Source organism: Oryza glaberrima, chromosome 4, assembly GCF_000147395.1.
Source record: "Oryza glaberrima chromosome 4, OglaRS2, whole genome shotgun sequence".
Lineage (NCBI taxonomy): Eukaryota > Viridiplantae > Streptophyta > Magnoliopsida > Poales > Poaceae > Oryza > Oryza glaberrima.
Window position 1 is genome coordinate 1,724,831 of NC_068329.1, and position 15,441 is coordinate 1,740,271.

The window sequence follows — 15,441 nt, forward strand, 5'->3', positions numbered from 1 at the left end:
TTTATGACATAATAATTTGATAAAACTTAGAATCAACTCTCAACCATAGAGAAGATCGAATTTTCATGAGTAAAAGTAAGAGATAGATGAATCGTAAGATTTGGAATCAAAAGGCGAATCCGTGCAAGGCGTGACAGCAGCAGAAGTGTAGCCCTACTATTTGCTTCCTCCCTTCCCCCCTCCCTACGAGCACGACCCACCCACGTCATCATCCATCCCCCTTCTTCTTCTTCTTCTAGGCTTCTTCTACTTCTAACCCCATCTCCCATCTCCATCTCCCTCGCCTCCCTCCTCGCCGCGCGCCTCCGCCTCCGCCCCCATCTCGCCGGAGCGCCGCCGCGGTCCGATCCCGGTAAGCCCCCCCACCTCGCCCCCTCTCCTACTACCCTGCGTGTGTTCAGATCCGCCCGAGGAAGCGGGATCAGATCGCGGATCAAGGGAGTACAGAAAAAAAAAGCCTGATCCCTTCCTCAATTCGCCGCGCTGCAGGTGCCCGACGATGCAGCCGCCGATGGGGAACGACAGGCCGCCGCAGGGGGTGCCCGGGAGGCCCGTCTCCGCCTTCGTGCCCGGCGCCGCCACCGCCGCCCCGCCGCCCTCGTCGTTCGGCGCTGCTTCCGCCCCGCGCGCGCCGTTCGCGCCGCCCCCGCAGGCTGCTGCGTCCCCCGCGGCGCCGTTCGCGGCCGCGCCACCTGCGGCAATGGCTGGGTACAGGGGTCCCCCGCCGCCCCAGCGCCCCTTCGGCGCTGGACCGCCCCAGCAGGGCCCCTTCGCCGCCGCGGCACCACCCCCGCAGGGCCCCTTCACCAGTGCACCGTCCTCTCAGGGTCCCTTTGCCGCAGCGCCGCAGCCGCCGTCTCAGGGCCCATTCGGCACCGCGCCGCCGCCATCTCAGGGCCCCTTCGGCACCGCGCCACCGCCGTCTCAGGGCCCCTTTGCCGCCAGCGTGCCACCGTCTCAGGGCCCCTTTGCATCCGCGCCGCCACCTTTTCGCCCTCCGCCGTCGCTCGTGCAGTCACCTACAGCGAGTGGTATGGCTCCACCCTCGGTGTATGTGAGGCCACCACCGCCAGTACAATCACAGCCCCCGCCTGTGCAAGGTTTTTACGGTGGTCCGCCTCCTGCAAACCAACAGTTCCCGATGTCACGGCCAGCATTTCAGCAGCCAGTGCAGACCATGCCGCCCCCTCCTATGGTGGGTTTTGGCAATCAGGCGGCATATGCGACTGGTGGGCCTCCTACAGGGGGCACCCTCCAGAGCTTAGTGGAGGACTTCCAGTCGCTCTCGGTTAGTTCTGCACCAGGATCGCTTGATCCTGGTGTCGACGTCAAAGGGCTGCCAAGGCCATTGGATGGTGACGAGGAGCCAACTAAGGTTTTGGAGGCATATCCATTGAACTGCCACCCGAGGTATTTCCGGCTGACAACCCATGCAATTCCAGCATCTCAGTCGTTGGTCTCAAGGTGGCATCTGCCTCTTGGGGCAGTGGTACATCCTCTCGCGGAATCACCTGATGGGGTAATGACTTTTAGGCCCTTTATTTATCTTTTACCCTCTTTGTCAAAGAATTGTTCTGACATTCATGTTTCCCATCACTCAGGAGGTTCCGGTTATCAACTTTGGGTCAGCTGGTGTCATCCGTTGCCGAAGATGTAGAACATACATAAACCCTTATGCAACATTCGCGGATGCTGGCAGGAAATGGCGCTGCAATCTTTGCACGTTGCTCAATGATGGTAATTATTTTTTGCTCTTTAAGCTCAATAATTCAATGTGTACTGAATATTTGAATTTCCGACAGAGAGTACATGGGCACACAGATATTTGTCTATTCTGCTGACCATTTCTCTAGCTCTAGCAACAGTTGATATGTATCCTACAATAAAGATGAATTTGTAGTTATGTTCAACTAACTATGTGTTTGGCTGTGCTGTTTCAAACTAAAGTATTCTTCAATAGTTCAAATTCCATTTTATCAATTCTACAAAAGTAAGATAATTTGTTCCATTAATATAAATATGTTGATTGGGAATTAGTTGATGATTGAATCATATCATAATGTTGTGGTGCTTTTCTAAAATGGGAAAAAAGTTGGGTGTGAAACTTTTTATGTTACAGTTGAACTTTAGAATGTATGGAAGTATTCATTAGGGTAGCAGTAGTGCTCGTTCAAAAATCTGATGCATGTATCACTCTAGTACAACTGAGGCTTTGTCTTCTTTCCTAAGCGGTGCTGTAATGGCAGACCAAATCAATGCATTGAATACAAACAATTTCGTATCGAAATCAAAGCGAAAAATTGATAAGGAATGTTTCTGTGTTTGTTAGAAACCCAGCACTTTCCTTTCTCTTCCTGACCTTGGAACTGGCTAGTGTTTTTTATGAAGTCTTATCCAAAATCTCTCATCAGCAGAAGGAAGTTCCACTGGATTGAACGGAGCAATTTAGTTTTCTTATGGTCAGTGGCATCTTGTGTATGAATAGCACTTTTTATGACCTCTTATCCAAACTATAACACTTCTTTAGATGGTAACACCCATGACATATATATGTAAGTTGATAATATGGAAAGTAAATGTGTACAGCAAGAATGGAAAGCATCTAAGATTTTGGATGTCTTAAGAAGCTTGGTTTGATTTCGCATATGTAGTTATATTTGGAGTTGCAAGATCCGTCCCATATAATGGCATGAAAGGCTCTTCCAGAAGCTGCTTTTGTAAATTTATTTCTTTAATTAGGAGATTCAAGTTATTTACCTTTGCTGTTTTCATACAGTGGAGTAGTTAACAATCCAAGTAAGCTTACTGCTGCTGGATCAAATTTCTCTAGTATTTTGAGAATTATCGCATTTGGAATGAGTATGTACCAGCATATCCTATTTATTAACTGGAGTAGTATGGCACTTAAGAAATATATCAATTTACCCCATCCCATATGTATCCATTTTGGACTGAGATGCTAGTTGGGTTGTTACTAGAGATGACAAGTCACAAGTGCCATGACAGGAAAACATAGTAAAGAAATGCTTGAGTTATATCGTGATTTATAATGTTAATTCATAAAATACATGTTGTAGTCACGTGACTCCTCTTCATTAGGCATTGCATATAGCTCCTATTCTAATACGGAATTTGTTATCATAATAACTCACTCATAAAATTCATAACCGGCTGTAAAAAATGAGAGAGACTAAATCCTTGAGCTTAAATGTCCTGTTCAATCTGAAGCAAGTTATTGCTGACAGACAATTGGATTTATAAGATCATGGTTGCTTATAAATTAGTTCATATATTCTATGGTGGAGCTGTAGGCCATTTATCATGCTTGTAATCTCCGAGACAGAGGAGCAAGCTAAACGAACTATAATGGACAGTCTGCTACTTTGCACGAGGCAATTTTTCAATGCCAGTGATTGTAGTATTATGACAGAAAAATTAGTTGGTGCATCATATGCATTATATAGGAGGTGACAATTTATTTCACTGACTGTTGTGTATACAAATAGTGGTGATTTGTAAAGGACAGCCTTCTGTTATATGATATTTCACAATACTGAACTGCTGCGGTAGTGCTGAATTACTTCTTAACACCATTTAGCCAGTAATCAATTTGTGCAAACTAATACCTTTTCCTTTTTATTCAGTTCCTGGAGAGTACTTTTGTGGCATTGATGGTAGCGGCAGAAGATATGATGCAGATCAAAGACCTGAGCTTTCTAAGGGAACAGTAGAGTTTGTTGCTCCCACTGAATATATGGTGCGGCCACCAATGCCGCCCTCCTATTTCTTTCTTATTGATGTGTCCGTATCTGCAGTTCGAAGCGGGCTGCTTGAGGTATGTGCTATTTGTTTTGCAGTTTGATTTCAATCACTTAGGGGATCATATATTTCTCTGTAACTCATAATTTCTGCAGCATATTCTTATAGGTTATGCTTTGTAGTTTGGATTCAAACAAATTCAATGCTTGCATTCTTTCAGGTTGTTGCAAAGACCATCAAATCATGCCTTGATGACCTCCCAGGGTTTCCACGAACACAGATTGGATTCTTAACTTTTGATAGCACATTGCACTTTCATAATTTCAAGGTATATCCATCTATCCTTTTATCCATTTGCTCTGCAATAATGTACTAGCGTCTGAAATTTAGAGTTCAATTTATGTGAGGTTACTTACGTGATTTGTATTATCTTGTTGTATCAGTCGTCTTTGTCACAACCTCAAATGATGGTGGTCGCTGATTTGGATGATGTTTTCCTGCCATTGCCTGATGACCTCTTGGTTAATTTGGTTGACTCTAGACATGTTGTCGAGTCATTTCTCGATAGCTTGCCAAATATGTTCCAGGACAATGTAAATGTAGAATCTGCTCTTGGTCCAGCACTTAAAGCAGCATTCATGGTTATGGTAAGATGCCAATTTTCCTACAATTGCTTCTTCTACCATTTATGTCAGACTAGTACCCACTACCCAGATATGGATAATTGTGTCATATCTTTTGTAGAGTCAAATTGGTGGGAAGTTACTTGTATTCCAGAGTACATTACCATCTCTTGGTGTTGGTCGCTTGAGACTTCGAGGAGATGATGTCCGTGCATATGGAACAGATAAGGAGCATTCTCTCAGAGTTCCAGAAGATCCTTTTTATAAACAGATGGCTGCTGAGTTCACGAAAAATCAAATTGCAGTGGACATATTTTCTTTCAGTGATAAATACTGTGATATAGCTTCTTTAGGTGAGATTTTTCTGCCAAACGTTGGAAAGGTGCATTGCAATTTACCATGTTCTTTAATTTTGCTACATTTCTGTAGGTTCTCTGGCGAAATACACTGGTGGTCAGGTGTACCATTATCCATCCTTCCAGGCAGTTACTCATGGGGATAAACTCAAACATGAGCTTAGCAGAGACCTTACACGGGAAACTGCATGGGAATCTGTTATGCGTATCAGATGTGGAAAAGGTTCTGAACTGACAATATTTTAAAGTTTTATTTATCAGCTTAAAATTCAATGACTTACAAACTGATGTCTGCTTGCAGGGGTGCGCTTCACAACTTATCATGGTCATTTCATGCTAAGGTCCACTGACTTATTAGCGCTTCCAGCTGTTGACTCTGATAAAGCATTTGCGATGCAACTTTCTTTAGAGGAGACCCTAATGACCACACAGACTGTATATTTCCAAGTGGCATTGCTGTATCCTTTCCTGCCAATCTGGTTATGCAACACTCTTATTCAAATCTTCATTTAGATTAGAAAAAAATAATGTTACATATGGACAATTTAGCCTGACAAATTGACTGTTAACACCTTCCTCAAATCGTCATTAGCATAGGCTGTTTGGGACATCTCTTAACTTGTGATAGCTTGATGAAACTTGTAAAATCTGTTTATTCCCAAACATTTTGGGAGTGCATTTAGATGTGTCAATAGTTATCTGCATGACTCACTGGAGTACTGCTTTGTTGTTATTGTTAGCTGTTCCGTATTAGTTATTATTAGAAGATTCTGTTATGTGTGATATTTGTTATTGTTAGCTGTTTGATACATTTTTAGCAGCATATATTGTATGAAGTGGTAGTTGTTCTTAACCACCACCAGATATACATCCTCTTCTGGTGAAAGGCGTATCAGGGTGCATACAGCAGCTGCACCTGTGGTCACAGATCTTGGTGAAATGTATCGTCAAGCAGATACTGGTGCCATTGTGTCATTGTTGAGTAGAATCGGTTAGTACTAGATTTATGCTCCTGCCATTTTGTAAATGCCAGTATATATGGTATTTGAGCGTTCATAGTTTTGACTTATTATATGTTGCAGCTGTTGAAAATTCACTGTCTGATAAGCTGGACAGTGTTCGGCAACAATTACAATTAAAGCTTGTGAGAAGTTTGAAGGAATACCGGAACCTATATGTTGTACAGCACCGGATAGGAGGGAGACTGATATATCCAGAATCTTTAAGATTCTTGCCGTTGTACATTCTGTCCATATGCAAGTCTCTTGCTCTTCGTGGTGGTTACGCAGATGTTTCTCTTGATGAACGTTGTGCTGCTGGTTTCAGCATGATGATACTGCCTACAAAAAAGCTGCTCAATTTTATTTATCCTTCATTGTACAGGGTTGATGAAGTATTGTCAATGGTATGTTATATTTCCTTCATATACATCTTGTTAAGTTAAAACATCAATACTCTGTAAATAAAATATGAAATGAAAAAAAAAAACTTCTAGTGTTAGCCTTTTTTGGATGGAAACAATCAGCACAATAACTTATTAGTGTTCAACAATTAGTTTGGAAGGTCTTTACTTTGTGGTTTTGAGAGGAAGGTTCTGTTTTACTTTGAAACTTTAGAGCTATTAATAATTAATAATGAAATAAATGCATCAGTCGCCGAGCTGTTTTCTTTGGTACATTAGAAACGCACCTTTTTCTTCTGTTTAGCTTAGGCACTATTTGCTAATGAAATTGAATTTTCCAGGAACCAGATAGGATCGGTGGATCCTTGAAGCAGTTGCCACTAACCATGCAGTGCTTAGACACTGGTGGTCTTTACCTTCTTGATGATGGGTTTACCTTCCTAGTATGGTTAGGTAGGATGCTCCCACCTGAACTTGTGAACAACATTCTTGGAGTCAGCTTGGCAAACTTCCCCGATCTATCAAAGGTACACTTTTTACTCTCTAGTCAATGGCAATGCTTGCTATAAATTCATCAAGAAGGGCAGAGCATATTTCCATTTTATTATGCCCTAAAATAAAGTCTCAAGTATCTCTGCTAGGACTGAACATTTTGTTCCGTAAATTGAATCTAGTTGTTAATGTGGGTAATTCAAAACAAGTTTTGAGTTACAAACTTACAATTGTGCTAACTGGGATATCTTGCAGGTTCAATTGAGAGAATGTGATAACGAGTACTCCAGAAATTTCATGAAAATACTAGGAACCCTGAGGGAGAGGGATCCTTCTTACCACCAGCTCTGCCGTGTTGTACGTCAGGGTGAACAGCCAAGAGAAGGCTTTTTGCTTCTATCTAACTTGGTCGAGGATCAGATGGCTGGAACTAGCAGTTACATGGACTGGATACTCCAAATCCACCGCCAAACACAGAGCTAGTCACGATGAATTAAGGGAATCGCCGTTCCGAATTTTTGGCGTAGTGTAAACTGCTGCAGATTCAGCCGCTGCCAGTTCCTAATCTCTCGAAACAGTTGGAACTAGTTCGCAAGTCAGATGTCCAGAATGTCTTCCCCTTAGCAGCAGCACGCTGGCAAGCAAAAGTTTTATTGTTAATATTCGTCCCTGTGATTATTTTCCTCGTGAGTGAAAATACAGGTGTTGTATGAGAATAATTAGGGCAACAGTGACCATTGGTAAGGTATACAACTTGGTGTTCTTGGAAATGTGCTGTACGTTTTTTTTTTCCATTTTTGTTTTTATTATTGTTCAGATTTCTAGTTTGTGCCGTGTCGGTCTCCTGGTATTTTTAGTTCTCCAAAGTTCGTCGTGTAAAAACTCATTTTTGACTGATGATCTAGCTGCATGTAATGGGGGGTGGGCTCCCATTTAACTGGTGCTCTTCTGATGTCTATTCGTGTCGTTCATTTTTCTGATTCCCTGTTTTGATTCTGGATGTGTCTACTGGTTAGTCTCATTATGGTTTATGTTGTTACGAACTGTAGTCGCATTTAAATTCAAATGAAATTTTGCTAAGATAAACTCAGTCAAACGAAATACTCGTGCAAGAGTTGCTGACCCAGGAAGTGATGGTGTCTCGTTGCTTTGTTTAGTTCGGTGAGGGCGAAACTAATGATGTTTTTGATATTGAGAAAACAAAACAAGGTGAAAAGCAATTATTTCGTACAGGGAGGAATTAGGCGAAACTAATGATTTTTTTATATTGAGAAAACAACGCGAAAAGCAATTATTTCGTACGAAACTAATGATGTTTTTTATATTGAGAAAACAACGCGAAAAGCAATTATTTCGTACAGGGAGGAACTACGGGGTATGGGCTGATAGGAAACTAGGAAGGCAGTTTATACACATGACTGATATATGACAAATAATTTGAGTAGGGTATTTCCCTAAGAACTTTAATGTAAAAAGACAAACGGAAAACTCATGCACAATTAAAACCATGCCTCGTGACATGTGGTTTTGTGAAAATTATATTCTAATAATTAAGCCGTAAGTTCTTAACTCAAAACGATAGAACTAACACAAAACTATGCCCAAAACAATTGAAACAAATGATTCTATTGCAATCTTGTTGTAAAGAACCTTCAAAGAAAAAAAAGAGAATTTTCTACAGCATCAAAACTAGTCAAAAGGAAATTGGAGAAATCAAATATGTGAAATTTCCCATAAGTAAGTTAAATAGTAATATGTACTATGTACTACTTCATCCCATAAAAAAACCAACTCCTGTGTCTAGGTTTATGGCTAGGATTGGACTCTTTTTTGGGATGGATGGGGTAGACGATAGTAACAGTGAGACTCACATACTCCATCTTCGAAAAAAATTTGCAAATATACTTATTTTTTAAATAATTTACGTTTATATACATCAATGAAAAAGTTTTGCAAAAATATACCCGTCCCGTGACGGTCCCGCAGATCTAAAATGCGGGACCGTCAGTCCCGCGGAATGATTGCGCGGGACTGTCGCAGTCCCGCTGCTCCAAAATGCGGGACCGAGTCGGTCCCCGGTCCCAAACCGCGCAACCGCGTTGCTAGGCAATTTCGACAATGTTTCGGTACTGTGCAGTACTGTTTGACACTGTTACAGCGTCGGTTCTGCACAATGGAAGCGCGGGAACGATGTAGTACAGTGTTGGATCAGCGACGCATAGTGTCAAAACAGTGTTTTGCAATGTGAAAAATCAATGGCGCCACGGTTGCGTGTTTTGGAACCGCGGGCCCTCACGGTCCCGCGTTTTGGAGCTACGGGACCACGACGGTTCCGCACAACCGCTCAGCGGGACCGTCGATCCCGCATTTTGGATCCGTGGGACCGTCGCGGGACGGGTATATTTTTTAAAACTTTTTTATAGATGTATATAAACGTAAATTATTATAAAAATAAGTATATTTGTAAATTTTTTCCCTCTATCTTCTTTGCATTATCATCAACTCCCAAGACACTTTCTTTTGAAAGTCTTAGTTTTCCTTATATAATGAGTTCACATTTTGTGACTGTGAACTTATTTTATTTTCTTATTCAAAGAAAATCCGTTGCAAAAGCATGGGTTTATATTTCATAGTTGCAAAAGAAGAGAACTAGTGTAATGAGCTTAGAGGTTTGTTGTGGTAAAACTAGTGTAACAACTTAACATGATGCACACGTTATGACCGGCTACGGAAAAAAAAAACAGAGAACCAAAGGTTTTGGAGTCCTGGAAGGAAAGGCAGCCAGCAGCCCAGCGCAGCAAAGGCTTGGTAGGGCTTTTCGTTTCCGCCTCTGAAAATGATGGCGGCTCGCCGTCTCTCCGCCGCCACGCCCTCCTCTCCCCTCCTCCTCCTCCGCCGCCGCCGCCTCTCCTCGGCGGCGGCGGAGGCCGACGCGGGCGCGGGGGAGTGGGTCCGTCGCGCGGGGGCGCTCTCGCTTCTGGGGCTCACCGGCGCCGTCGCCGCCAGCGCCATCAGCGACCTCTCCGTCTTCCTCTCCTGCTCCAGGTCAAAACCCTAGATTCCCTCGCCCCATCTCTATTGGAGTATTGTATCGAGCGCGTGATTCGCCTGTTCGAACTGACGATTAGGATGGTGGGGGGGATTCGGATCAGCGAACACCTATCAACAGCATTTGATTTGAAACGCACGACCGATGAATCCGTGCATCCTTCCTGGGGAGTATGAGAGCTAGCACTCGCAACTTGCGATGATGTTTTGCTTTGCAATTTTTTTGCATCGAGTTAGAGAGAGAGAGAGAGAGAGAGAGAGATGGTTTGGGGGCTAACTACTGGTGGTGCTCTTGTTGCAGCCAGGCGATAGAGAAGGCCTCACAGAACCAGCAGATAGTGAATGCGATCGGCGCGCCCATTGTGCGGGGTCCCTGGTACAGCACTTCCATCGCCGTGAATCACGCGAGGCATTCCGTCTCCTGCACTTTCCCTGTTTCGGCGCCTCAAGGAAATGGGCTTCTGAAGTTCAAGGCTGTTCGCTCGGGAGGTAGTATGTGATATACTGTTTTTACTACTTGGATGCTGGCTGGATAGTTGTTAAATTGACACATGAATTTTCTTTTCTGCACTAAACTTGAATTACCACCACTCGAGCTTTTAATGCATACTCTGCATGAATGTTCATTTACGGATGGAATAGAACATATTTTTTTTAGTCTGCCTCATTTATGAAGTGCTTCATATCATGTTCTCATTGCATTTGGACGAAAAGCAAATCATATTAGCCGATTGGTTTATGATTTAGCTTGTTTCATAACGTAATCATGTAACTGTAGAACTCTCTGACAATAGGTACAAACAATAGCTATAGGATACTATGACTACCATATACGCATCAATCAATCTCATAACTCTTAAGGTTTGGGGTGAGCTTCATAGTCCATACTCATTTAGTCATCATCCACAATCCGAATTGTACATCATGAAGACAGGCCTGATCTTTTAAGGTAATTTGAATCCAGAAACCTCCTTATTTGTCGGCATTGCTTGCCTCCTTTGACTCACCTGCCAAAAACCTAGATAACAAATTCCTTTTTACCCTGCAAACACTCAATACACAAAGGTGAAATAGGGATTGTCCAGTTATCATGTGCCTACATCTATTACAAAATCGAAGAAGAACCCTAGATGGATTCCTCAAGAACACTCACAAACGTTGCCAAAGCCATGATGGTTTCTGGTATTATTTACTCAAAATATTCAATCTACCCTCTTAGCTGCCCATTGGCCTATGACATTTATTTCCTGACGCTAGCTTCCCTAGTTTAAGATCATATTTGAACTCTCTTAAAAAATAAACAATATGGTTCTCCTAAAAAATCAACAGGAGTACGATATTTTGCACTAGGGTGGAGGTTGGGTTGGCCACACTCTTTTTGGATTTGTTTAAGGTTCCAATGAGTCATTTTCCCAACTAGTAATAAAGTTCTCAGATAGATGGTTCAACCACATGGATGTTTTGGGGACATCCTAAACAAAGCCAGAAAGGAGGGTTGAAGTTTCTTGGACTCGTGCTCAAAGTACTAGTGTCGATTCTTATGATCAGCAATAAAACTTATAGGGTGCGCAAGATCAAGGAGAGATGGTGATACATATTTTTATACTGGTTCAGGCTCTCAGTATGAGGTAATACCCTACACCAGTTGTATGTGGATTATATCTGTATCGGTGTGCGCAAATCAGTGTATGAATAGCCGATGGCACGTATGAGAACGATCAACCCCCTAGGGTTTCCCCGCTGCCCCTTGTATAGTTATGGAGGAGCTCGCTAGATATGGTAAGGTAACCCTTATAATCCGGGTACCTACCATCTATTTACATGAAACAGGATTAGCTGCCTGATCCTCTATATCTTTCTTAGTTTACAAGTAAGCCGGATGGGCCTAGGGCATTCGGTCCACCCCATGCCGCACGGCCCTAAGCCTTGCCATGGGCACCCGGGTACCGTGTACCCCACAACTAGTTAGTTCTGTTTTGATGGGATTGGATGGAGTAGATTTCATCTTGCTGTGTTTGGATTAATTCTGTTTTTGTAGAATCTGTTGGATTGGAATTTGGATTAGCTTGGAATTTGCCAGTTACTAGAGTACTAGACTTGTTCATAATTGGTTGTTACAATCATTAGCTTGTTTTTTATACACTTACACTGTGCTTAAACTGTCAAGTGTTAGTAAGGTAGTTCCTTTATTTATTCACAATTTTTTTTTACTATGAGTAAAGCTTGGGCTAGATGAAAGATCTATGGTGCCAAGTTGAGATGCACATTGTGCAGTTATTAGGTGCAAAATACAACTGTGTTATTTCATCGTTGAACATTGAAGCAACTTTGCAGCAACAAACCATTGAAGATTAATATTACAGATAGCCTATTAAAAAAATGAAGAGATTAGCACTATTGGATCTTTGCTTTAAGTGTGGTATAACGTAGCTAATAAAGAGACTGGTTGACAAAATTGAAGCAATTGGCACTTCATGTTTGGCTTTTACCTGCAGCACTGCAAATATACTTCCACCAGTCACAACTACTTGTTCTGGATACACCTTGAATCTTGAAACTTTTCAGTATCAATATCATTTTAAATATTTTGATTGGAAATATGAAAACCATTCATGTATTTTTGTTTGGTTTTAAAAATATATTACAATAGAAATTACTTGTCAAAGTTGCATTTTGAAGATAGTGACAATGTCCAAAAGGATAAGTATTTGTGGCCAGACAGTTATAATTTGGTATTTGAACTAACCAACAAACTCGTTTTGAAAGCCAATTGCAGGAATGTATCACTAAAATTATAGTTCTCTTAACAAAGTTGGTTACCACTGAGTTATTGGCCCACTAGGGCCAAGGTCAGCGTCGCTGTAATGCCCATGGGCCACATTGTCCTAGTAGCACTCCTTTTCTCATTCAACTCATAGTAAGAAACTGTTTTCTGTGGTCTCACTTAACACATAATCTGAGATACTATGGCTTACAGGAATTCAATTTTTGAGACCAAAGGTTGAATGTACTCCCTCCGTCCCATAATATAAGGGATTTTGAGTTTTTGTTTGCACTGTTTAACCACTCATCTTATTCAAAAAATTTGTACAAATATAAAAAATAAAATGTTGTGCTTAAAGTACTTTGGGTAATAAAGTAAGTCACAAAAAAAATAATTCTAAAATTTTTTTGAATAAGACGAGTGGTCAAACAGGGCAAACAAAAACTCAAAATCCCTTATATTATGGGATGGAGGGAGTAGTTTGTAACTTTTGGTCCCATTGGTGTTTTTGATTGCTCAGTTGATGGTTTTCTTCATATTGAGGCCCAGAGCACATTCTATCGTGTTGCTACTGATATTGCGTTCATCTGGGACTGTTAGTTCTTAAATTCATCACTTCCAGATTTTTCCTCCAATGAAATCTTGTTTCCATTTTTCCCTTTGGCATGCTATCTTTGAAAAATCATGTTGATACAGAACTGAAGTACCGGTTAACTGAAGAAATTTTTGTTAGACAACTGATTTTGATATTTTTTGAGTCTCTACAAGTCTTGATCCATGTTGTAGGAGCCTATTTCTAATCCCATGTCATTCTTATTCTTGCAGATGAGTCTTGGTTTTCATTCCTGCAACGCAGTGACTGGGAAATACTATTAATGGATGCTATCCTTGATGTTCCTACTGACGATGGGAAACACCAAACAATTAGGGTAACAATTCCAGACAACACGACACCATCACCACAAATTGATTGCAAGGCATGCAAGTCCCAACCAACGCTGACGCCACCTCCGCCTCCATCTCCGTCACCTCCACAGAAGTGAATCCATCTGGAGAATACTTTTGGTCCGGAAACAGCTACCATGGATTAGTTTTTTCTTTACCCTATTGCTCATCAACCCTGAAAAGAAATAAGTGCTGCAGTTGGAACGGGAGAACAGCAGATTTTTTGCTTTGGTGTTCGCAACGATACAACATAGAATAGGTTACCTGATTGTTTCCCACGCAGCAATACTTTGAAAGGTAGGTCCATCAGTCACTAAACTAGATTTGCTTTAGGACTTGCTAGCGGGGCATCATATATTTTAACTGAAGTTTTGATACTCCATGAGATCTCGTAGATTCTTGCTGGTTGCACAAGCCTGCTGATTGGCATTTGGCAATACATACATATAGTACGTAGCAGTTTGATTAGGGATGTGGGATTTTAAGTTCAACAAATGATGGCTTCTGTGTAGTCAATCATTAAATTGTCTCGGCCGAGCTATCCGCCATGTCATTATCTTTCTATTGTTAGTGATCAAGAGGCCTGCTTATGAGATTTATCCCCTTCTATTATACCTCACTTTATAGTTATCAAAATATGGCTATTTCTAGCTGTAGCTATATTTTATGAAGGATGGAGGTAATAGATTCTTAACTGATTGCCCTTTGTTAGATTTGGTCCTGTTTTCTACCATGCATATAACCAACTTTTGGTTATGAATATGGACAAATATGTGTTTAGATTCATAGCTTAACACTTGCTATATTTTGAGAGCATGCAGTATTTCTTTTTCATTCGAAGCTAAAAAGGTAAAGTAAATTGACAAACTACTCGCCCAACAACCCAAGCTACGCCATTTGCCGATCTGCACCGTATGCCGTTGGCGACCTGCTCGTCCTTGTCCCTTGCCCGTCGCGTTGCCTCTACTTATTCTCGAATAAAACCGTACATAAGTAATAGGGATTTGATATAGGGAAAATTGGCATATCTCATTAATATGAAAGTAGTATTGGTGGGTTAGTAGGTAGGTAAGGGGTATTGAAGGGATAAAACTCTTTTATTTGTGAACCAACAGTAGGTAAGAGTATAGAAATCAGCTTTTTTTTTTTTTTTTGCCATTTGACGGGGAACTTGTAGTTACATTTTGGAAAAGTTCCTGACTTGTAATTAGCGCGCAGTTCGTCTTTGGCAACCTTTAGAACTCCCGCTACCTCGAATGACTAACATGTTAGAGCATGTCCTAGCTCATCCAAACCTGATCTACCATATTACCATTTGAATGGTCATAAAAAAATCCATCTCCATATCTCTTTTCACTCTAACAAATCATTCATATTACATCTTCAATAAACCACACCTTTTTATATTTTATTAATATCTTTCAACTCCTAACTGGTAAAAGTATATTTCTCTTCATCTTTTCTCTATGACAGGTTCATCGCGGGTGCTCGATCCAGAGAAGAGGAAGAGGGGAAGGGCGGACTAGGACAACCGAGTAGAGGGGCGACAGTGGGAGCTAGCGACGCAGATGGGCACGGGTGGTGTAGGGCCATCGGAGTTGAGTGAGCAGCTCAGCACGAGAGGTGCACTGGTCACAGACTGTGGGCCGCTAGAGCCTCCTAGGGGAGGGCGTGAGCGGCGCAGGTGATGGCGCGGGTCGCAAAGGGCCGCCGAAGTTGTCGCAACTGGAGGTGCTGCAGGCGTAGGGGCAGGGGTAGTCGATCCGAATGGGGGCGGGAGCTTGATCTGGAGGAGTCGGTTGCAATATGGCGTGAGGAGAGAGAAACGCCAAATATAAATTTGGTGTTTCTCTCTGTGGATGTGGGATAGCGTATGCACCATTTTTGGAGGCCCGGATAGCATATATGCTAGAGTCGCTTTTTCCCTCCATATGCCATTTTTTCAATGGAGAACATGATAGATGAGCTGCTAGGCATGCTCTTAGCAAGCGTCCGTGTGGTGGATTATGTTTCACTTGTAGTGAAAAGAAAATCTTGACCGTGGAAAATATA

At 42.0% G+C, this 15,441-nt stretch overlaps 2 protein-coding genes across 3 annotated transcripts; both read left to right on the forward strand.

Annotated features, from left to right (window-relative positions):
* The first annotated feature begins 192 nt into the window (after positions 1-192).
* Positions 193-7,574, forward strand: LOC127770571 (protein transport protein Sec24-like At3g07100). Of its 2 annotated transcripts, XM_052296337.1 has the most exons (13): positions 193-352; positions 490-1,519; positions 1,602-1,737; positions 3,645-3,835; positions 3,980-4,087; positions 4,203-4,406; positions 4,504-4,735; positions 4,812-4,961; positions 5,040-5,196; positions 5,602-5,729; positions 5,821-6,143; positions 6,482-6,667; positions 6,888-7,574. In XM_052296337.1, exons 2-13 carry the CDS (start codon positions 500-502, stop codon positions 7,113-7,115), a joined length of 3,063 nt encoding a protein of 1,020 aa, XP_052152297.1. In that variant the 5' UTR covers positions 193-352; positions 490-499; the 3' UTR covers positions 7,116-7,574. The 2 variants fall into 2 exon arrangements, with proteins under 2 accessions (XP_052152297.1, XP_052152298.1); XM_052296338.1 differs by having other exon boundaries at positions 195-1,519.
* Positions 7,575-9,434: 1,860 nt separating this feature from the next.
* LOC127772343 (uncharacterized) lies at positions 9,435-15,441 on the forward strand. Its single transcript, XM_052298373.1, has 3 exons — positions 9,435-9,677; positions 9,982-10,169; positions 13,270-15,441. Exons 1-3 carry the CDS (start codon positions 9,469-9,471, stop codon positions 13,485-13,487), a joined length of 615 nt encoding a protein of 204 aa, XP_052154333.1. The 5' UTR covers positions 9,435-9,468; the 3' UTR covers positions 13,488-15,441.